The 22301-nt window shown below is 29.7% G+C and overlaps 3 protein-coding genes across 5 annotated transcripts; all 3 read left to right on the top strand.

The window, feature by feature from the left end:
- Window positions 1-130: 130 nt before the first annotated feature.
- On the top strand, window positions 131-2187 carry LOC130825667 (probable inorganic phosphate transporter 1-3). Of its 2 annotated transcripts, XM_057691003.1 has the most exons (2): window positions 131-1634; window positions 1731-2187. In XM_057691003.1, exons 1-2 carry the CDS (start codon window positions 562-564, stop codon window positions 2155-2157), a joined length of 1500 nt encoding a protein of 499 aa, XP_057546986.1. In that variant the 5' UTR covers window positions 131-561; the 3' UTR covers window positions 2158-2187. The 2 variants fall into 2 exon arrangements, with proteins under 2 accessions (XP_057546986.1, XP_057546985.1); XM_057691002.1 differs by having other exon boundaries at window positions 131-2187.
- Window positions 2188-14713: 12526 nt separating this feature from the next.
- LOC130825666 (probable inorganic phosphate transporter 1-3) lies at window positions 14714-18547 on the top strand. 2 transcript variants are annotated; one of them, XR_009046912.1, is made up of 4 exons: window positions 14723-14765; window positions 15840-16587; window positions 17279-18219; window positions 18410-18545. XR_009046912.1 is itself a non-coding variant. In XM_057691001.1 (3 exons), exons 2-3 carry the CDS (start codon window positions 15860-15862, stop codon window positions 18156-18158), a joined length of 1608 nt encoding a protein of 535 aa, XP_057546984.1. In that variant the 5' UTR covers window positions 14714-14765; window positions 15840-15859; the 3' UTR covers window positions 18159-18547. The 2 variants fall into 2 exon arrangements, 1 of the variants encoding a protein (XP_057546984.1); XM_057691001.1 differs by having other exon boundaries at window positions 14714-14765; window positions 17279-18547.
- Window positions 18160-21378, top strand: LOC130824782 (TPD1 protein homolog 1-like). The gene is made up of 5 exons (XM_057689802.1): window positions 18160-18219; window positions 18410-18468; window positions 18806-18904; window positions 18988-19004; window positions 21056-21378. The coding sequence occupies exons 1-5, from the start codon at window positions 18160-18162 to the stop codon at window positions 21376-21378; spliced, it is 558 nt and encodes a 185-aa protein (XP_057545785.1).
- Window positions 21379-22301: the final 923 nt, after the last annotated feature.

The following is a 22301-nucleotide window of genomic DNA, read 5'->3' as shown; positions in this document are numbered from 1 at the left end:
TACGCTTTGATTTTCTGTTATTATTTTTTGTGATTTTATTGTCCCTCTAACCCTTAGATATACCCAACGGGTAGCTAACTTTAATTTTTTTTTTTCCTCTTCTGGGTCATTTAACAACTGTGCTAGCTAGCTGCTTCTTAGAGCTGTATCATTGACCTTAACAACACTTGAACAAGAATTGTCTTCTCCAAATCATACATTCTGATCATCTTTATCCTTCATTTGCTTGCTTTTTAGCCTTAAACCGATCATGAATTGTCCTGGTGGTTGAAACCGTTTACAATCACCCTTGTGATAAACATCGTGTAAGAAGTTCAATTCGCACCACCTATACTTTCCCTTGAACAAGAATTGTCTTCTCCAAATCTTCATCCTTCTACCCTTGTAAATCCAACCCTTCATTTGCTTTCTTTCTAGCCTTAAACCGATCATGAATTGTCCTGGTGGTTGAAACCGTTAACAATTACCCTTCTGACAAATACCATAACAAAGATTCAATTCTCACCACTTACATCCCCTGCCCGTAAAGGCCACGGATCAAAAATAAAAAAAGATCGAAAAATGTCTAAGGGACAATTACAAGTACTCAATGCACTAGATGTAGCAAAAACACAATGGTATCACTTCAAAGCAATAGCAATAGCAGGCATGGGATTCTTCACAGATGCCTATGACTTATTCTGCATTGCAGTGGTAGCTAGGCTGCTCGGACGATTATACTACACCGCACCAGGTGCACCCAAGCCAGGGACCTTACCCATCAATATATCAGCAGCAGTCAATGGGGTTGCACTTTGTGGCACATTAACAGGCCAGCTTTTCTTCGGCTGGCTAGGCGATCGAATGGGGAGAAAAAGAGTATATGGAATAACACTAATATTGATGATTTTCGCGTCAATTGGTTCAGGATTGTCGTTTGGAAGAACCGCCAAAGGGGTTATAACCACATTGTGTTTTTTTCGGTTTTGGTTAGGTTTCGGTGTTGGAGGGGAATACCCTCTTTCGGCTACAATCATGTCCGAGTATGCTAATAAGAAGACTCGTGGGACATTTATAGCCGCGGTTTTTGCTATGCAAGGGCTAGGAATTTTAGCGGCCGCAGTAGTGGCTTTACTTGTATCGGCTGCATTTGAGAATAGGTTTAAGCCTCCACCATATAATGTAGACCCTATAGGCTCTGTTCCACCGGAATGTGACTACATTTGGAGGGTAGTCTTAATTTTCGGAGCTGTTCCTGCTGGGTTTACCTATTATTGGCGTATGCAGATGCCCGAAACTGCAAGGTACACGGCTTTAGTAGCTAGAAATCCTAGACAGGCGGCTGAAGACATGTCTAAAGTACTCAAAGTTCGTTTAGACGCAGAGGAAGATAGGGTGCACAAAATATTTAAAAGTGAAAGGCACAAATTTGGACTATTTTCTGCTGAATTTGCTCGGTTGTATGGTATCCGCCTTTTGGGTACAACGAGTACTTGGTTCTTACTCGACATTGCGTTCTATAGTCAAAACCTTTTTCAAAAAGACCTCTTTTTCTCAGTTGGGTGGATACCTCCTACAGTCGAGATGAGTGCTATGCGAGAAATCTACATGATTGCTCGGTTTCAAACCCTAATCGCTCTTTGTGGAACTGTTCCGGGATACTGGTTCACTGTTGCCTTTATCGATGTAATTGGAAGATGGTGGATTCAAATGACGGGATTCTTTTTCATGACTATATTTATGTTTGCTATTGCGATTCCATACGACTATTGGAGAACCGAAGAGCATCAAATTGGCTTCTTAATATTGTATGGCCTAACATTCTTTTTTGCGAACTTTGGTCCTAATGCAACAACCTTTGTTATCCCAGCTGAGATCTTCCCCGCTAGACTAAGATCCACTTGTCATGGAATATCGGCTGCATCTGGTAAGGCCGGAGCCATAATAGGAGCATTCGGGTTTCTCTATGCATCACAAGATAAAGACCCGGAAAAGAGGAATCCGGGCTATCCTGCTGGTATTGGCAAGAGGAACTCATTGTTTGTTCTTTGTGCTATAAATTTCCTAGGTATGCTTTGCACTTTCTTCGTGCCCGAGCCTATGGGCAAGTCTCTTGAAGAACTTGCTGGTGAGGTTGATATGGAGGACATTGAGCTCGATCAAAGAGATGGTGCTTGAATCTTGATTATAAATGATGGTCATCTTGTTGCTCACAACATATAGTTATATATACTATACAAGTTATTGGTAATTATGTTTCTATTGCCCTTATAACTTCAATTGGAATCGTATATTTTGGTATTTGTATCGAGTCTAATCAAATTCAGTTTGAAGTAATAAAGTTTTGAAACAAATTGAACTCAATATACTATAAATAGTAGTTGTATACTTGTAAAACTAACCTAGGCTTGAATAGTTTAGCACATGTTTGGTTTGGCCAAAATATAAGTCGGAAACAAATTCGATTAATCCATTTTTTTTTTTTTTTGTTATAATGTGATAAAATAGAAATGTAATTATTTTGTAAATATTTTAGCTACTATTTAGCTAGGTTGTATACTCCTTTATATATTCAATAGAATATATCAAATCATTTTTAAGACGGACATTTTTTCTGATATCAAAAATATGAAATCCTTTAAATTCTATTTTATTTTTTCCCTTTATTCACCTCTGCTATTTTTCACGACTTACTTTGTTTTTCAGTAGCCCATTATAGCCACTCTATTTAAAATTTTATGTCCAAGTACGTAATATCATTAATCATATTATTCACCCCACCGAAGAAAAAGCCATTATTCTGGCATCTAAAGCCAAAGAAAATAACCCAAAACACCACCTATCATGATGAAGAATCCACAAATCATACTTTCCCTGAACATTTAATTTTTTCACAAAATCAAAACAACCAATCATCTTCCGAAACTTCCCAATAGTGGTGGTCATCGGTCAAATTGCGGTGTTCGTGTTAGTCGGGCTGCCCAAAATAGGCTAGCCATGGTGGTCGAGCTTGCAGAATGGGGGCCACAGTGGACAACAAGGTGGACAATAATATGGCAGTGGGTATAATTCTCCAAACACCAATTCTTTATTGAGACCATCTCACTATGAGACGATTTTAATTAGGTCTGTCCAAACTCTTTAAAAAAAGTTGCTCAGTACAATTCAAATTTCATTGTTTTTTATATTTTTTACTAATAGGCTGCTTGTATAGGCTCATCTCATGGTGAGACAGTATCATACAAGACTTGCTGTTCTCCAACTCGATAAGAATGGAATTGGGTAGCTTACCTCCTTGGGTATCTCCTCTTGGCCAATATTAAAAAATTTAAACAAATAAGCAAAAAAAATATTAAAAAGTTGTATAATAGGCAACTTTTGAAAATGTTTTCCAAAACAAGCACTTTTTCCCATAGCACAACAACGAATAAAAAAGCTTGGTCAAAAAATTCAAGGTCTATGTTCGCTGTTAGTAACAGCGAACAAAGATTTTTGACCAAGATTTTTTGTTCGTTGTTATTAACGACAAACAATTACAACTCTAATTATACTTGCTATTTTTTGGGGTCTTATCAATTTTACAAGGCTAGTTTGTAGGCTTTTAATTATTAACTTTCCTATTTTATTTCCTAAAAGTTTGGCAAAATTGATAATCATGAGATTGATGGTGATTTTATTCAATTATATAAAGTGCCTAATGTTATTTTAATTAAAAACCTAAAATTAATTTCCCTATTTTATTTCCTAAAAATTGGGATAAAATAGGGAAAGTTGACAATAATGAATTAAGGGTGATTTTATTCAATTATAAAAAGTTTATAACGTATCTTTTTGATAATTAAAAGCCTAAAAATTTTAAATTTTTAATTGCTACGGTTTTTTTTTTGATTAAAACCTAAAATTAATTTTCCAATTTTATTTCCTAAAAAATTGGGAAATTTGATAATAATGGAATTAGAGGTGATTTTATTTAATTATAGAAAGTTGATAACCGTAGCTTTTTACTAATTAAAAGCCTAAAAATTTTAAATTTTTAATTGCTAATTATTTTAATTGAAAACCTAAAATTAACTTTCCTATTTTATTTCCTAAAAATTTGAAAAAGTTTATAATTATGGAATTAAGGGTGATTTTATTCAATCAAATAAAATCACCCTTCACCCTTAATCCCATGATTATCAATTTCTCCAAATTTTAGGAAATAAATAAGGAAGTTAATAACAAATTAGCCTTGTAAAATTGACAAGACCTAAAAAAAATTGCAAGTGAAAATAGAGCTGTAATTGTTCGCTGTAACAGCGAACAAAGAATCTTGGTCAAAAATCTTTGTCTGCTGTTACTAACAACGAACAATCCCGAACCTATACTATAGGAAAAAAGTGCTTATTTTGAAAAATATTTTCAAAAATTGTCTATTATACGATTTTTTAATTTTTTTGCTTATTTATTTCAAATTTTCGCTAATATCCCACCCAATCTTTTAATGATTGGGTCAAAGCACACATTGGGCCTCAACATGATGGTTTCAACAACAACATTGGATAAGGAGTTTTGGTGCCTCACCCACAACAAGCTAATGTCCACACTCAGGGACCAAATCTTATCAACATAAATGAAAAATATAATTCAAAATAAGTTTTGAGAAATTTTAATTCTCAAAATAAGAAGTCTACGTGTCCGAGTCTAAGGTTAGGTTTATTACTATTACTAACAATGAGCATATGGAAGACAATGATAACTTTTAAAGAAACAAAATAATGATGAATAGTTTGTTCGCTTCCATTTTTCCATAAATGAAGCACTTCACACTCTTACTCTTAGTCCACCAAATCCATGTTTGGTACATAGACACGTGTGTCTTTTAACATGACCTCTCACACAAGCTAATCTCTTGTCTTATCTTAATTCGAGCAAAAATGATGAAGTCGTTGGTAATGGCACTCATACAACTTCTAGTACATCTCTCAGATAATCCATCGTTCAAATGTGAAGTTTTGAATTATCGTTGAACACTAGTGGAAAAATCATTATTTGTTGCGGTTTTTTGGCCATCATATACTGCAGTTTTGAACCCAAGCACTTGTGCTAGCAGTAGATAGGCAATTACAAATGTTACGGTTCAACGGCAATACTACAAAATTCTAATACACCATCAATAAATTCTGACGATTTAATGCTTCCATACATTCAAGAACAATCTTTTTTCATCCTAAGTGTGATTAATTAATTCAAAATAAAATTAATAATTATTTTTTGACATATATACTTATTAATACCAAACATATTTAACCCTAAAAATATACTTATTTATACCAAATCTATTTAACCCTAAATATACATACTTCATATTCTAATTCTATATAAGCACTACATTATTGTATTCCAAAACTAAAATCATTTAGAATAATTAACATTGTATACTTCATATTCAAATTCTATATAACCAAACATATTCTAATTCTATACTTCATACTTCAAAATATAAATAATAAAATTAAATCATTTAACCCTAAAAATATATGTATTCTAATTCTAATAATTAAATACATAAGTATAACAACAAACCACATTTTTAACAAAATGCACAAATAATTAACAAATTAATAACGTAAACTTGAAAAATGTAAAATTCACAAATAATTGATATCTTAGCACTAAATTACTAAATTACAAGTAAAACAATAATAATATAAACTTACAAATTAACAAAATAAATAGAAATTACCTTGATTTCATGGGTTATGTAATATAATCTACAATGAAAAACAAAAACAAAATTAGTATAAAAGAAAATTAGCCCTAAATTTCGTGTGTTTTGAACTTGCAAAAACTTAGAGGTTTAAGAAATTAAAAGAGAAATTATACTTTAATTTCGTGGGAGAATTTTCGTGGGTTTTGAAGATGAACTTGAACAAAACAACAATGGGAGAATTTTTCGTGGGTTTGCAAATATGATCAACAAGACAACTTGAAGAAGAAGAAGAAGATGATAAATTTCGTGGGTTTGAGAACGAAAATGCAGCAGTATTGAAGATGAAGAAGAGGATAAATTTTATGGGTTTTAGGGGGGTTTTAGATGAAGAAGAAGAAGAATAAAACAGTAGATTGTATATCGTATTGAAGAAGCAGTAGTATTAGTAAAACACAAGAGGCACATTTATTTTTAAAAAATAATAAAGATTACATTCTATGTTGCGATTCCATGAAAATCGCAGCATATAATATAATTTTTATTATTTAATTAACAAAAATTACACTATATGCGGTTTTTAGAGAACCGCAGCATATAGTGTAATTTTTTATTTTTCCTCGTTTTTCATCCTATTTAATGCTATGCTTAAGAAAAATTGTAGCAATTATCACGCAACAGATAAAATTTTTCAGTAGTGGAAGGATATAAGTTCTTTAAGTATTTTTTAAGTATTGTTGTCACTCGACATTTTAGTGGTTTATTCTTGTCAAAATTTTGTATGCTTCTAAAAGCAGTACTCATGTTGGCATGTCATCATGTAAATCTTGTCCCACTTTAGTGGACACCAAATCTAAATTTATTATCCACTCCTAACATGTGTATGAAGATTCATCTCTTTATGGTAGTGTTGCTGATACTCTATAGTACTTCACATTCACAAGGCTTGATAATTCATATGTTGTCTAAAAAGTTTATTTTATTTATTTAAATTAAAGCTAACTATAAAATTATCCGTTATTTAACGATAAAAAATGTTGTTTTAAGCAATGAATATTCAAAATTACACTCTCTTCATTTAATGATGTAGGTTACATTTGATTTCCGCTCAATTTTCAAGTATAAATATTTTTTTTGTTAAATTAATGAAAAGTATAAATTATAATTCTATATATTAAAACAAATCGAATAAGATCTAACATTGATATATTTAACATTTATATCGATAAAAAACCATAATGAAAGTTCTATCTCTTTGTATAAAATATTTCAAATGTAACCTTCAAAATGAACATAAGAGTGAAAAATCTTAAATTGCAAATTAAGGCTTAAAGTCGGGTCTTCTACGAATTACTGTCTCAGTGATTTTTTTTTTTAATTACAACCACCTAAGTATTAGTATCTACAGCGTTCAAGCCATATCACATGATATCAACCATTTTAGTTGTTAAAATTTTAGGTTAGGTGGTCGAAATTCTGTGATTTAACCTGAATACTGTAGACATTGTTACTTTAATGATTGTAATTCGCAAAAAAAAAAATTAAAGCTGTAATTCGTAAAATAACTGATCGTAATTCATAAATTATTTTAAATAAATTGACACAAATAATTGGTCCCACTCCAACAAAATCATCTTAGATAAGGATAAGGAATGTAAAATAATCCCACAAATGCTAATGTCATAATAGTTGTTAATAAAAGTCAACTTTGTATTAGCTTCCTCTATTTTTGTTAGTGGATTTTCATACATAATAATAATTTTGATTAATTCAAATTATAAATAAAATAATTTGGCCAATGTCATGTACCCATGTAAATAAGATGCTAACTTCTCATTTCCCTATCATTGAAACAAGATATAACTTGAAAAAATAATTGTAGTTGACTTGTAGAGTGAAGTATATGCTTATAAGATGCTTAAGAAGATTCCAAATAAATAAAAGTATATTTACATTATATGCCGGAGAAGATTCCGGTAGAATGTCTAATGTTGATATCCTTTTAAATATGTGCTACTTACACTTCATTTTGCTAATTGCCAATTGATACCTTCCCCAATTCTTAACTTCGAAAATGTACGTTGGTTTTTCTTGTGGAGTACGTCTTTTAATTATAATTTTGATTGGTCAATTTCTCTCTGCTTGCTTTCGACACAGTTATTTTTGTGGAAGACGATCTTTTGGTGAAACTACATCAAAACAAATACTCTCTCTATCCCATTGAAGTAGCATCATTTGACTTTAAAAGCTCTCACGTAATTGAGTCAAATGATACAATTTCATAGAGACGGAGGAAGTAGCTCGTATTCTCATAATTTATATTAGCTAAGATATTTAACCCATAAATATGATGTGTCTCGTAAGGAGAATGTCTTACACAACAATTTATGTACATGATAACTAGGGGTGTGAATGGGTTCAAGACCCTACCGAAATTAGGTATGTGAATTTTAGGGTTGGGATCCAGAATTTGTTCCTTATCTGGACCCTACTTTTAGGGTCTAATCCAAATCTGGACCCCCAATCTTAAGGGTCCAATCTTAGATCCAAACCATTAAAAATTATTTTATAAGTGAAATTTAAGTTTTAAAATCATAAAATCTAAACTCTTGAATTTTCTATCTTACCTAAATTTGGCAAACCCTTTAATCGGAACCTTAGGGTAAAAAATATAGACCTAAAGTTTAACAAGATTTTGATATGATCTTGGATCCTAGTTCATCCTTAAATAAACCCTATTAGAATCAACTCTAATTTTAAGTAGAGTATGAGTCTAATATAATTCAAGATCATATGAAACTCATTTACCTAACTATATTTTCACTGTTGATAATTCTCTTCTTTTTATGATAAATAATTTAAACATTAGATAAAGTTGGTGTGAAATTTAAATAAAAAATAATTCGAGAAAAAATTTGAACTCATTTTCAAACTAAGATCCGATCATTGCAATTTTGATTATGCTTAACCACTGTGTTGGAACTTACACTTTTACTTCACTATAGATAAACTTGAAGAATTTGTTCTCTTATGTTTATTAAATTTTTATATGTAAATTTTGTAGGGTAATCAAGTCCAAATCTTTAGAACTTTTTTTTGCCATTTTTTAAATTAAAAACACATTTTTGTAGAATATTTTAATTGTTTATTACAATATAGCCACATTAGCTATTTAGGGTCACTTTGTTAGAACTAGAAGTAAATGTGTCTTGCACCCACAATAAAACATATAGGGTGCAAATAATGAGCCCCAAGAAGACGAACAAAATCAATAGTGTAGAGAGACATAAGAACAAGTTTGAGATCAAGTCTATGTGATCTTACAAGGGAGAAAGTCCAAAGGGAAGTTAACTCCTATCCAAGGCCTAATGATGAAAGTTTAATTCCATTTATTAATCTTTTAAAGTCTAACAATGATTGATTTGAGTTCATCAAAAGGTTCAATATCAGTTTGAGTTCAAGATTAATAATCAATTCCATAAGTACATGTATCCATATTTGGCATTGAATCCAAAGATTGAGGTTGTTCTAAAGTTTAAATCGCTATAAATTAAGATCTGTTTTATTGAACCTTACGAACAATCAAGATTACACGAACAACGAGTATTGTATGTGTGTATTTTCAAAAGAAATATAAGATTGATTTGAACTAGACCAGGAACATAAAAGTTGTTAGTTCCAACTCTCAAAAAGTTAAACAAGTTTATTGGTTTTTGTTTAGGTTTCTTAGTTTTAGGAAAAGAAAATATAACAATTCATTCCTCTAATAGTATTTTTCATATGATAAAGAAAATGTAAGATTTTTAAAAGTTGATTATTTAAAGATGAGATTTTAAAATTAATTTCCAAACAAATTTTGACAAGTTCTTTAAACCCTAGCAAGTCTCTATATACATGACTAGCTATGAGTTAGATTTTCAAAATTTTATCTTTTAATTTTCTCTTTTTAGCACTTCTATAAATAGCCTTTTAGGTTTTTTTCTTTTTTTTTCTTTTTTTTTTTTAACAACAAAGCTTTTTCTAAGTTTGACAAATCTTAAAAGCTTTTATGTACTTCTATTTTAAAAATAGAATAGTGAGTTTAAAACTATGTGAATATCGTTGGGAAGGTTCATACAACATCGATGAATCATCCCAACAAATATTGCAACGTTATTAAGTGTTTAATTTATCATGTTTTGTTTAGTCTAAGCGCAAAACAAATGAATAAGTAATTTATTTTTAAGTAGTGTTGGAATATAATTCAGTTATTAGTTAATTAGTTTTTAATAAAATAACTCATTAAATCATGTTCACTTTCTTATATTTATGTGAAATTAAAAATGATATACACTATCAAGAATCAATCAAAATAATTTTTTTTTTGTTAATTTTATCATTAACATGGATAAAATGAATCCAGGATCCCATGGATGAACCTTTACTTTTTTTTTTTTGAGTTGAACTTGACTTTATTTATTATACTTTAATTTAATTATTCCTCCATACTCATTGTATATTTATGTCTTCTCTTATTCTAAACTCTCAATTGGTCCGTCTAATATGCCTATTTCACCCAATTAATTAGATCATAATTGTTTTCTTGTGTTATATATTTTCCCATCCATTATATTATACTTACAAGTTGCAATTGATACTGGTATTTCATTTAATTCTCTTTTATTCTCTAATTTTCTTATTTCGGCAATTTACATTTATTGTTGCTTTTCTATTTATAGGTTAGATTTTCTTACAATTTTGTCCTAATGAATACTATTTTATTACTCCCTCCGTTTTTTTTGATCTTCCACATTATTATAACGGATAGTTTCAAAAGTTCTTTCACTTTAGAATACTTTCTATTTTTAGAAAGTTTTTATCCCAATTTTACCCTTTAAAACACCCCATTTTCTTTTAATGTACCCCTTTTCTTTTATTTATAATTATTTTCTCTCTTATACTTTCAATACAATCATTACTTCACACTACTATTTAATTAAAATAATACCCACTACAACCTCATATTTTCAATACAATCATTACTTCACACTACTATTTAATTAAAATAATACCCACTACAACCCAAAAATTCTATCTTTTTTAATATGTGTGAAAAACTCAAAATGAAAGATAAAAAAGAACGGAGCGAGTAAAAAATAACTCTATCTATTATACACTATTTCATGTGATTATAGCACACGCGGATCCCTTTCTTTTCTTCAAATTTTTGTCAATACAAATGAGACAATAAAAGAGTATTTGATTTTTCTATATACAAAATGTTACGATTAGTTCGTAAATATTTCAAAATGAAAGCCCCATACACTTCAATATACCTTTATTATTTTTTTTGTCAAATTTAAGTGATATTACTTTATTACCGTGACACTCTCTTCTCGTTGTCACTATGAAAAGATTACGGACAATCCATACTCGTACGCATTGGAAGAGGATGTAAGAGAAATACCATCAAATTTACTTCCAAAAAATCTAAACCCTACATAAAGAGAACTATAAATAACACCGTTACCTCAAAAGTAAAAGTACCAATAAAAAAAACATTTAACCAAAACTTTAACTAAAGAAAAACAATAATATCAAACTTGTCCTATCAAATTACATGAGCAAACATCATTAATTTAGAAAATTAATTTATAAACGAAGAAATTGATCTCAAGAATAATTAGTCCACTCCTAATCTATACATTACTATTAGGATTTAAATAAATGTCTGCCCCTAAAAGACAATTTTCTAACATAAATTAACTTTCGTTCTTTGTACTACGTACTTGGGTAGAATAAATTAATTGATTTGATGGCAACATCAATCATTAGAAGAATTCAACTACGTGATCCCATATCATATGAACACCATCTATTTGAATTCGAAAATTTTAAACAATAATGGTTATTTGCAAATAATTAAAAAAATAAAATATATAATATTAAGAAAAATTTAAAAAAAATTAAAATTAAAATTAAAATTATAAAAGACTTTCTGTAAAATAAGGACACATAAGTGTAATTTATTACTTTCTTAAATAATCGTTATTTACCTATACATCCTCTTATTTTGATATAAAAATAGAGTTTTATCTCGATTGAAATAACTATTACTTTTTTAAATAGAGTTTTGCCTACCATATAACATAATAAATATTAGTTAATGGCATTAATATTCTTATTATAAGTAATTAGTTTATAAAATCATTTTCATAATAAAGTATACTATTTTCTAATAGAAGTAGATTGATTTTTAAAGAAAAGGTTGATATTTAGTTATAAATAAAGAGAGCAAGTTAATTATGTGGATGATATTAAAAGAGAGTTATAATGTATGTATAAGATTAAAAGAGAATGATGAACTATTGTCCAAAAATAAAATGGATGCAAAATGAGTGAAATTAATCAAAATAGCAAATGATATTAAATGAGCGGAATAGAGAGTGTTAGATATTTTAGTCTTTAACCATCAATCTATAAATAACATATCTTAGGTTATCGCCATCAGCTTAAGTTTTTGTTTGAGTGCATTCATTTACATAGCATCAAAAGAATGTAACGACGAATTGTAGTGGGTTCGATTAAGGGATATTTAACGCTTTATATAAGAAGTGCATTCATAATTTGTTGTTATCATCCGTTAGCTCATAATAATGGGCGTCAGTAATTAAGTCATAACCACACGAATATAAAAAGTCATAGCCGATAATGTGATGTTAATGTTTGAAATTAGGCTAAGCAGTTAATACTTTAATTCACACTAAAAACTAATTCAAGATAAACCGAAACAATAAATATGACACAATAGTACATTAATAGGGTAGGGCAAAGAGATAACATATTTTATTGAATTGGAGAGAGAGAAGAATATTAAATACAAAGCGAGTTAGTTTATATAGAACCTCTAGAAACCCTAATCAGTATAGAATTCTAAAAACAAATCTAATTATTTTTGGATTGATGTAACTTTATAGGTCTAATAATGAAAACAATCAAACGATATAAATATCGCCTTTGGACTGTCAAGGAATTAACTCAACTAAAAATTTTAGTTAATGGTTGAGATCCGGAGATAAGTTATATACTATAACACGCCCATTATAAGAGAGCCCTTTGAACTAGAACTATAGATGCAACATAGATTCCTCCTCATACTTGACGGTGAATATTCCACTTTAAATAAGGGGTGATTGAAATTCAAATCCGTGACCTCTTAACAGTTAACATGCTGATTGCTAATACCATGTTAAGAAACCAACTCAACCAAAAAGTTAGAGTTATAATTAAAACCTCTAACATATACTATATACTCTAAGTGATCTCCAAAGCGAATACATCAAACTACGTACATTGTCCCAGTTATTTGGCTGGCGTGCATGCTGGCATATACAGCATATATATTGATTAAATCAAAAATTAATTAAAATAATATTTCAAAAAATGTTATAGAAGAAGACTTCATGATCTAGTGGCCAAATTGTCATGCTTGTCGCGTAATATGTAAGAGATATTAATGTGCACAATATTGACTTTGCCGCAGATCCCGTCAAATACTCAATTTCATGGATTAACTTATAAGCTTAGTAGGTATTGCTACATCCTACATGCTTAATTTTTTATGCTCTTCTTTTGTCATTTATGTTAATGCAATTATTTGAACCTTAGCTAGGATTATGGGTAATCTATGCATATCTAATTAATGGTTATAATTTGTATGAATACTAATCTAGTTTACTAAGCCCAATTCAAAACAAAATTAAATGATGTCCAATCAAATTTAAACAAAAGTTAATAGCAATAAAACACTTTGAAATACTTCTCATCCCCCCTCAAAAAAATAATATGCCCTTACTTTTCTTACTGAAATAGTATGAAGTAAATACAATAAGTCTTATATGAGACCATCTCACTATTAGATAGTTCATATAATACTTAAATGATGAGATGGTTTTACGGTGAGACCATCTTTATTGGACTGGCCCAATATGTACTTTTTGTCTTAAAGTGATTACTATACCGTTAAAATGATCACTTACAATCTTAAAATATTTACTTTTTATAGTTTTAGAGTGATTACTTATAACCTTAAAACGATCACTTACGATCTTAAAGTAATTAATTAAAGAAATAGGATAATTATATGGACTCAACTTATGATACGACAGTCTCATATAAGACGAGCTCCATATAATATCAAGTCAGATCAATCAGGTCACAATGCTCTTTGAGTTGGATTATGTAGTATACCACCAAGTTAAAGTCAATTTTAGGTCTATAACTGATATCAGGTCAATGAAAGTCATATTCGATTACTCGATTACGGGTCATTTTTGGGTCGGGTGCAGATTGGTAATGGATACATTGTCAATTTTATATAAGGTTACAAGTCAACATCAAGTTAAGATGAGGTCGACTACATATTATCATATTTTTAATTCTGTAGGATTTTTTTTAATTCATTTAATTGCATATTTTTGATCAATCATATCTGAGTTACATAACTAAAATTCATAAACAAACTTTTGATTTAGCACAGTAATTTATTAATTTATAAATAATTTTACAATTGGACATAATAAAAAAATTATAATAAATAAATAAATATTAAAAAATTCACACGGAAAAAATTACATTTATAATCACATCAGCAATTAACGTGTTATTGAGGTGACTAATAGGTCATAGCCCAATGGATAAAATTGTGTTTAAAATTTCAGCTCATTGAAGAAAATAATAAAAGTTCCGCCTAATAAACTTCGAAAGACGATAGCTCAACCTGTCTAAAACTATTTTTTTTTATATTATTCTCACTTTAAAAAAATTGCTACAACGAGTTGACTCAATATTAAGATCAGTTCACATAAGTGGTCCCAGCTAGAGATGTTGATTCTCCTCTTCCCTTTATATATAATATGAGTATATTATATAATATATAATATTTATTTAATATATAAAAAAAAGTCATAACAAAATTAATGGAGAAATTATTAAATTAATGCCAGAAAAATCAGGCTGGCATCATATTCATGCATATAAATACTCATCCTCTTTTGTCTAACGTTCATATGAATTAGCATCTTTTGATCATCTAACAAGCTTCGCAGTGGCTCCTCAGGTTAGTCCTCACTCCAAATAAATATGATTAGCGGCTATTTTTGTGAGAAACATCTTTTTATGAGACGATTTAAAAATAAAAAACTTATATTAAATAATTTTTATCAGTTACGTTATATAGTTCATATATATAACGCATCTTAATGTGAAACCGTATCATAGAACAATTTGTGTATAATTTGAAATTAACTTTTTTCCTACTCCAAATTGTAGGTGTGAAAAAAGTTTTGGGCTTTATTTGTAATATTCCTTTTATATTTTTAACATTATATTCATCCATTAAATCTTGTCTAATTTATTGGATTTTCTTATATCTGCATTTTGGAAAATAAAAGCTAATAAAAGTGTTTGTTAACAAAAATAATAGTATTTCAATTGAAATATGAAAATGGCATTTGAATATCACATTTTTGTTAGTTTAATGTTTACAAGCTTAATTATGTTTCTCTTTTCACTTAAAATTTACCCATGTCAAAACCCATAAAATTTATTTAAAATTAATATTATGAATATTTAAAATCTCATATTTTTGTGATTACCGTTGAAAAATCTTATATTTTAATTACTCTTTAAAAATCCAATCTTTAATTTATTTAATTTTTCTTTTAAAGAACTTTAACATCATTTTTCACTTTAAAAATCAGGCTGTTTGAAAGAAAAATTACTATAATAGTTGAATTTTAATTAAAGAATCAAAATTTTAAAATGTGAGAATTAATTGTTTACAAATACTTAAATGTGTTTCTATTGGGTTGCCCATGTATGTTAAGTCTATTAAATTTATCATTTATAATTTTAATATAAAAGTGATTAATTTTAAAAATGGGTTAATCATATGGATCCGTCTAATAGTGAAACGATCTCATATAAGATGAGCTATTAACTAGAGAAATGAGTTAATCACTCTCTCTGTAGGGCTCTCACTTTTCTGGGGTAAAATTGACCATATTCTCTTGCCCTCTTTCTTAAGGGGTACTGGTATGGATTATCCGTCACCTTCTCTCACCCAGACCCTGTTTTCGTGTGGAATGAATTGATTAAGATGATAATTTTTTAAAATTTTGGTCTTATGCAGAAAAAACAAAAGGTGGTGCAATGGCAAGAGATAATCAACAATTAGGAGTACTAAATGCACTAGATGTAGCAAAAACACAATGGTACCATTTCACGGCAATCATAGTAGCTGGTATGGGCTTCTTCACGGATGCCTATGACCTATTTTCTATATCTTTAGTCACAAAACTTTTAGGACGTCTATATTACACGGAACCTAACCCAAAACACCCGGGTGCGTTACCCATCAACGTATCAGCCGCAGTAAATGGTGTAGCCCTATGTGGGACCCTAGCCGGCCAACTTTTCTTCGGTTGGTTAGGTGACAAATTAGGACGAAAAAAGGTTTATGGTCTAACTTTAGTCCTTATGGTATTTTCATCCCTTGCTTCGGGTCTTTCGTTTGGTCATACTCCTAAAAGTGTAATGACTACACTTTGTTTCTTTCGGTTCTGGCTCGGGTTTGGAATTGGTGGTGATTACCCTCTTTCGGCTACTATTATGTCCGAATATGCTAATAAAAAAACTCGAGGGGCTTTTATTGCTGCTGTGTTTGCTATGCAAGGGGTTGGGATTCTTGTTAGTGGGGTTGTGTCACTTATTATGTCCGCTGCTTTCGAGTATAAGTTTAAGCCCCCTTCGTTTGATGAAGATCCTGTTGGGTCACTTACTCCTGAAGCGGACTATATTTGGCGTGTTATTTTGATGTTCGGTGCCATCCCTGCTGGTCTTACCTTTTATTACCGTATGCAGATGCCTGAGACTGCTAGGTATCACACTCTTCTCTTAATTCCCTTGCTCTTTTTCTCTTATTTTGTTTCATCGTCTTAACCATCAGCTTAAGCGCCAATTATAAAAAGGTTGAGCTAATGAAATTGAGACCTAAAAATATGTTAAACACTCTAACATCTTCAAAGCATATGTTATTTTGTCCATGATGAATGAATATTGATAGCTCACTCCTCACATCCAATTTAAATATCAATTTCAGTTTACTTTTTTTAAATTTTAATTTGTTATACAAACTAATTTGATTTAAAGGCTAATGTTATGCACAAAAACTTATATGCGACCGTCTTATAGGATATTTGTTGAATTTCATATAGTTGTGGATTTTTAAAGAAATATTCTTTAGTTGACTCTTTATGTAGATTATATATATCACAATCAAGCAATTTCAAACATTAATTTTACTCATATTATAAAATCTGAGTAATTAATTTCTTTTAGTAATTAAAAATCTAAAATATTTAAAAAGTAAAGAACTTATTAATCTACATAAATTTTCAAATGAGACAGTTTTTGAGTGAGACTAATTCTATTGAGCTGACTCAATTTAGATTCACTATCTTAAAATGAACAATTATAACCATAATTAAAGGGATCAATTAAAATAATTAACTAATTATATATAGTTTCATTTCATAATTATCCATTGCTTGTGTCTTTAATTTTGTAAAGGTACACAGCCCTAGTAGCCCAAAACGCTAAGCAAGCGGCAGCAGACATGTCAAAGGTACTAAACGTAACACTAGAAGCCGAGGAAGACAAGTTAGCAGGCATCGTCAAAGACAAAAACCAACAATTTGGTCTCCTTTCTAGTCAATTCTTACGACAATACGGACTACGCTTAGTAGGAACAACCACTACATGGTTCTTACTCGACATTGCATTCTATAGCCAAAACCTTTTCCAAAAGGACATTTTTTCCTCAATTGGATGGATCCCAAATGCAAACAAAATGAGTGCGATTCGAGAAGTCTACAAGGTTGCACGAGCTCAAACCTTAATCGCACTTTGTGGGACCGTTCCTGGATACTGGTTTACTGTCGCCTTGATCGACATAATTGGTCGTTGGATCATTCAGCTCGTAGGGTTCCTCATGATGACTATATTCATGTTCGCTATTGCGTTTCCTTATGACCATTGGAAACAAAAGGAGAATCGTATTGGGTTTATTATTATGTATGGACTTACATTCTTTTTCGCTAATTTTGGGCCTAATGCCACAACTTTTGTTGTCCCGGCTGAGATATTCCCAGCTCGGTTGAGATCCACTTGTCATGGGATATCAGCCGCGGCTGGTAAAGCTGGAGCTATAATTGGTGCGTTTGGGTTTGTATATGCCTCACAAGAGAAAGATCCAGCTAAGAGGGATCCGGGTTACCCTGCAGGTATTGGGAAAAAGAATTCGCTTATTATTCTTGGTGTGATTAACTTCATAGGTATGCTCTTTACTTTCTTGGTCCCTGAGACTAAGGGTAAATCTTTAGAAGAGGCTGCTAATGAAGTCCCTGTTTATGAGGAACAAGACATTCATAACAAACCATCTGCAGTATAATATGTCATCCAACTACAACCAGAAAATTAAAATGATGGTTGAAGTTCCCTTCATTATTTTGGTAAGTTTAAGCTCAAGTTATTCCAATATATGTTATATATTAAATCGATAATTACATTTCTCATTATGTTTTGGTTTTTGTTTTTTCTTAATTTTGAATGACACAATGGTATACAATTTCAATTATATTTTGAAATTAAACTTGTACTTTTTAAATTTTATAAGATGATTATTGTACATTGCAAATGCAGATCAATACGTCCATAATGATCTGCTTGGAGGTTATGAGAAATAATATGAGAATTGAAACGTATATGTATACATAGTACAGGAAATGATATCTTGAATGCTTTGGTTTTGCAACCATTTGTCAAGGATTCCAATATTTTCTTAACGTTGTGATAAATTTATACAAGCAGCTTAATTAGAATTTTCTTTTTTAAAAAATTAATTAAGTGAATAAAAATGTATTTTATAATCAGTTTCTTTCACTAAATATTGCATCAGTCTATATTAAATCGTCTCATGATGAGACGGTTTTAGTAAAGAATTTTTCTATATTTTTTGTCAACACTAATACTAAAAATTAGGAGAGGAAGCCCAAATATTTTTGGCCCATTTGATACTTCTAACTAGTGATGGCCAAGGGTTATTAGTGGGTTAATCAGAATCGAATCATCCAAAATCCGGTCCGAACCTAAATTGTCTAGAACTAGTTCTGAATTGATTCGAACAGCACGTCACAGGTGATTCCATAACTCACATGAAAAAAATTTATAAATAAATTCATAATTTGTACATCATCATATCCAATATATCTCGGTCATAGGATTAGCTATAATCAAGGTCTTAGGAGGAAAGGATAGCAGCAGTTCATACCCATAAAGGAGAGTGTAGCAAAAAATTCACTCAGCTCGAGAAAGATTTACAGATAAATCCTTAGAAAAAAAACATTAACAGACAAAAATACCCTTATAGATAAACAAAGACAATATAAAAATAAAAAAAACTACGTAAAAACAAATAAAAGAATAAGGTTTGAACATCAATAAAAAATATTCAAACTCATGTTAGGATATGAGAATATAATTAATTACCATTAAAGTCTTTTCCACAATCAACTATCAAGTAAGTTACTATATTATAAGGATATGAAAAGATTGGAATCAATGAGATGGTTCAAAAGACAATAAGAAATATGGAAAATAAGATCTAAAGTCTAACATTTTCCTATTAAAATTAATATATATTTTCATTCTTACCTTCACCTAAATATGGAATATAATTTCTATAAGAAAAGAAATAATAATAATAATAATAATAATAACAATAATAATAATAATAATAATAATAATAATAATAATAATATATTTAAATCTTCTTGATTTTTTACCATATATAATAATTATTGAGAAAGAATAATATAAATAATAATTTTTTTGGGACAATGTATGCTCTATAAATTGGACATTGACATCATAATTAGAATTTCCATCCGAAAACACAAGTGGACTCCAAAATCGTTTCAAATTCTTTAATGGCGAATTTTGTCAAAATCTTCTGTTCACTGTTTTTATTTATTTGCCTTGCTAATTGTGGTGAGTAATAATTCTTTTGTTCATCTTTTATCAATATTTAATTTAGTTGTATTAGTTGTATTTGTATACTGTGGAGTAGGAGATGTTTTGAGCATGTTGAACATGTTTGAGTTTATAGGGTCCGAAAAATTAAAGGTCTTACTATTAAATTATGTAGTATATATTAAGTGTTTAAATGTACAAAATTGTTAGAAAAATATTATAGTTTTTGAAATTGCACAAAGACTTTAAAGAAATTTTCAATTTTTGCTTCACCCTTAATTGTGGAATTGAATATTTTATTTAATTGCACAATCAAAAGAATATCAAATTAATAATAATTTTCGTTTACAAAGGTATATATGTGATATGTCTATGTTAAATTTATTTTTTTTATTAAAGTGAATGTATTTTTCATCTTTTTTTTGTGAATTATATCATATATTTAATTCTTATTGGATTGAAATTTTAAAAAGTAAACAACTTTTCTATAATTTTTTTTAATTACTTGTTTTCATTACCTTAAACTTAAATTATTAGTGATGTTAATTTATTTTTATTGAAATATGAAATTATTTTTGATAAATATATTTATTTTTACTTATAAATAATTGTTTAAGGTGAAAGAGTTAATTCATGACTTAAAAGTTTTACTGATTTGATTTAATTCTTTATAATTCCGTAAATGACTTAAAAACTTCATAAAAGTTGGTCAATTAAGGTAAACTCGAAAGGACTAAAGGCTAAAATTTTATAATATTTCAAATGCACAATTTCTTAATAATTCAAACATCCATTGTTTTACGAAAAGGAGTAATAACTTACTATAATACTCCCCTCATTTCGTATTATTGGGTATATTTAATTAAAAACAGTTATTATTCATTCATTTTTATCTAACTTATATGGTATCACAAGTAAGTGTAACAAAAGTTTACGAGTTCAAATTTTAATTACCCTTCTTTGAAAGTGGAATATTTAGCATCATATATAAGGAAAGTCTGTGTTGCATTCGCATTTATATCTCTAAGGGCTCTCGTCAATATCGTGTGAGGGAACATGTTAGAGTATATAACATATTTTAAACCCTCAACCATCAGCTTAAGCTTTTAATTGAATTGGTTCCTTGACAACAATTTTGACCAAAATGTACTTGACAATAGTTTTGACCAAAATGTATTAAAAACAGAGGGAATGATTTAGTGTACGTCCTCAACTTATAAAAATTTACATGAAAATGACATGATAAATTTACATTATAAATTATTTCCATTACTAATATTTAGTACCAAACAATCAGACAGACTGCTAATTTTGCAGGAACAATTAACGATGCTTGCGTTGAACCCGACTTACAAATAGAAGAACTAGAAACTGGATCTGAAGTAGGAGGGAAGCCTGAATATTATTTCAATGCTAAAAATACATGTGATAAAACATGTAGTTTTTCAAATGTAATATTAGGTTGCCCTGGATTTCAAACCACAGAACCAGTTGATCCTTCCATCTTAAAAATAGATGGAGATAATTGTGTCCTTAACAATGGAGGACCTATTGTTGGGGGTGGCCAAGTTGAATTCAAATATGCTTGGGATAAGATTTATGGCTTCCAATTAAAGAGTGCTAATATTGCTTGTTCTTAATAAGAGCTATAAGTTCAATTTTTATTTTATTTTCTTGACTTGATTTAGGGATGTAATTTTGAATTTATATTTCATGAAGTATAATTATTTCAGTTTTTTTGAGATGATTTATACCACATTAACAAATTGAATATGATTTCATCTTTCAATTTTATTTATTTTTTTTGACAAATTGAATAATTATTAGAGTTCTTCTTCCTATAGTCATATGGTTTTGGGATAGTATCTCACTGGCTTATAAAGTGTGTGCACCTCGTGTCTTTTCGATAATATGCTGGCATTTATTATAAGTCTTGCCTAATTTAACATTTTATGAGAGCATTATTTGGGTTTAAATTGTGAATTCATATATGCTCTTGAGCAATCAACTTAAATTTTTAGCTGAATTTGTTTCTTGATATGATATCAGAAGCTCATATTACTAGTTTGAAAGTCATATATATACCCCTCATTTGAAGTGGAATTATTAGCATCAAGTATGAAGAGACTTGTGTTGTATCGACACTTTTAACCTACAGAGTTCTTATGTGACAGAGCATGATAGAACATATAACATATTTTAGGGCCTTGACTATTTGCTTAATCTTTTGATAGAGTTAGTTCTTTGTTATACCTAACTTGTATCATCTCAACTGGGCATCCTCCTTCCGTCTAGGGATGACAACTGGGTCGGATCTGGAACGGGTCCAGGTGGATTCGGATCCAAATTCGTTTTCACAGGCAAGACCCAGATTCGGATTCGGATCCGCGGGTCTAAATTTTTAGGACCCACATCCGGATCTAGTATCGGATTCGAGTTCAAAACGGATCTAGCTTATATTTGGCATTTTTGTAATTAGATCGTATTGAAATTGCAATAAAGCTATTTTCATTAACTATTGATAATAATATATACAATCTTGCAACCGACCATCCAAAATAAC

The sequence above is a fragment of the Amaranthus tricolor genome, chromosome 10 (genome assembly GCF_026212465.1).
Source record: "Amaranthus tricolor cultivar Red isolate AtriRed21 chromosome 10, ASM2621246v1, whole genome shotgun sequence".
Taxonomy (NCBI): Eukaryota; Viridiplantae; Streptophyta; class Magnoliopsida; order Caryophyllales; family Amaranthaceae; genus Amaranthus; species Amaranthus tricolor.
Note: the sequence above shows the minus strand (reverse complement) of the source record. Positions and strands in the feature narration are given on the sequence as shown.

Bases quoted from the DNA above. Each gene is read 5' to 3' on its own strand.
- LOC130825667 (XM_057691002.1), top strand. From the start codon at position 562: ATGTCTAAGGGACAATTACAAGTACTCAATGCACTAGATGTAGCAAAA.
- LOC130825666 (XM_057691001.1), top strand. From the start codon at position 15,860: ATGGCAAGAGATAATCAACAATTAGGAGTACTAAATGCACTAGATGTA. The intron at 16,588-17,278 runs GTATCACACTCT...AATTTTGTAAAG, and splicing joins CAGATGCCTGAGACTGCTAG to GTACACAGCCCTAGTAGCCC.
- LOC130824782 (XM_057689802.1), top strand. From the start codon at position 18,160: ATGTCATCCAACTACAACCAGAAAATTAAAATGATGGTTGAAGTTCCC. The intron at 18,220-18,409 runs GTAAGTTTAAGC...TTGCAAATGCAG, and splicing joins AAGTTCCCTTCATTATTTTG to ATCAATACGTCCATAATGAT. The intron at 18,469-18,805 runs GTATATGTATAC...GTGATGGCCAAG, and splicing joins AATAATATGAGAATTGAAAC to GGTTATTAGTGGGTTAATCA.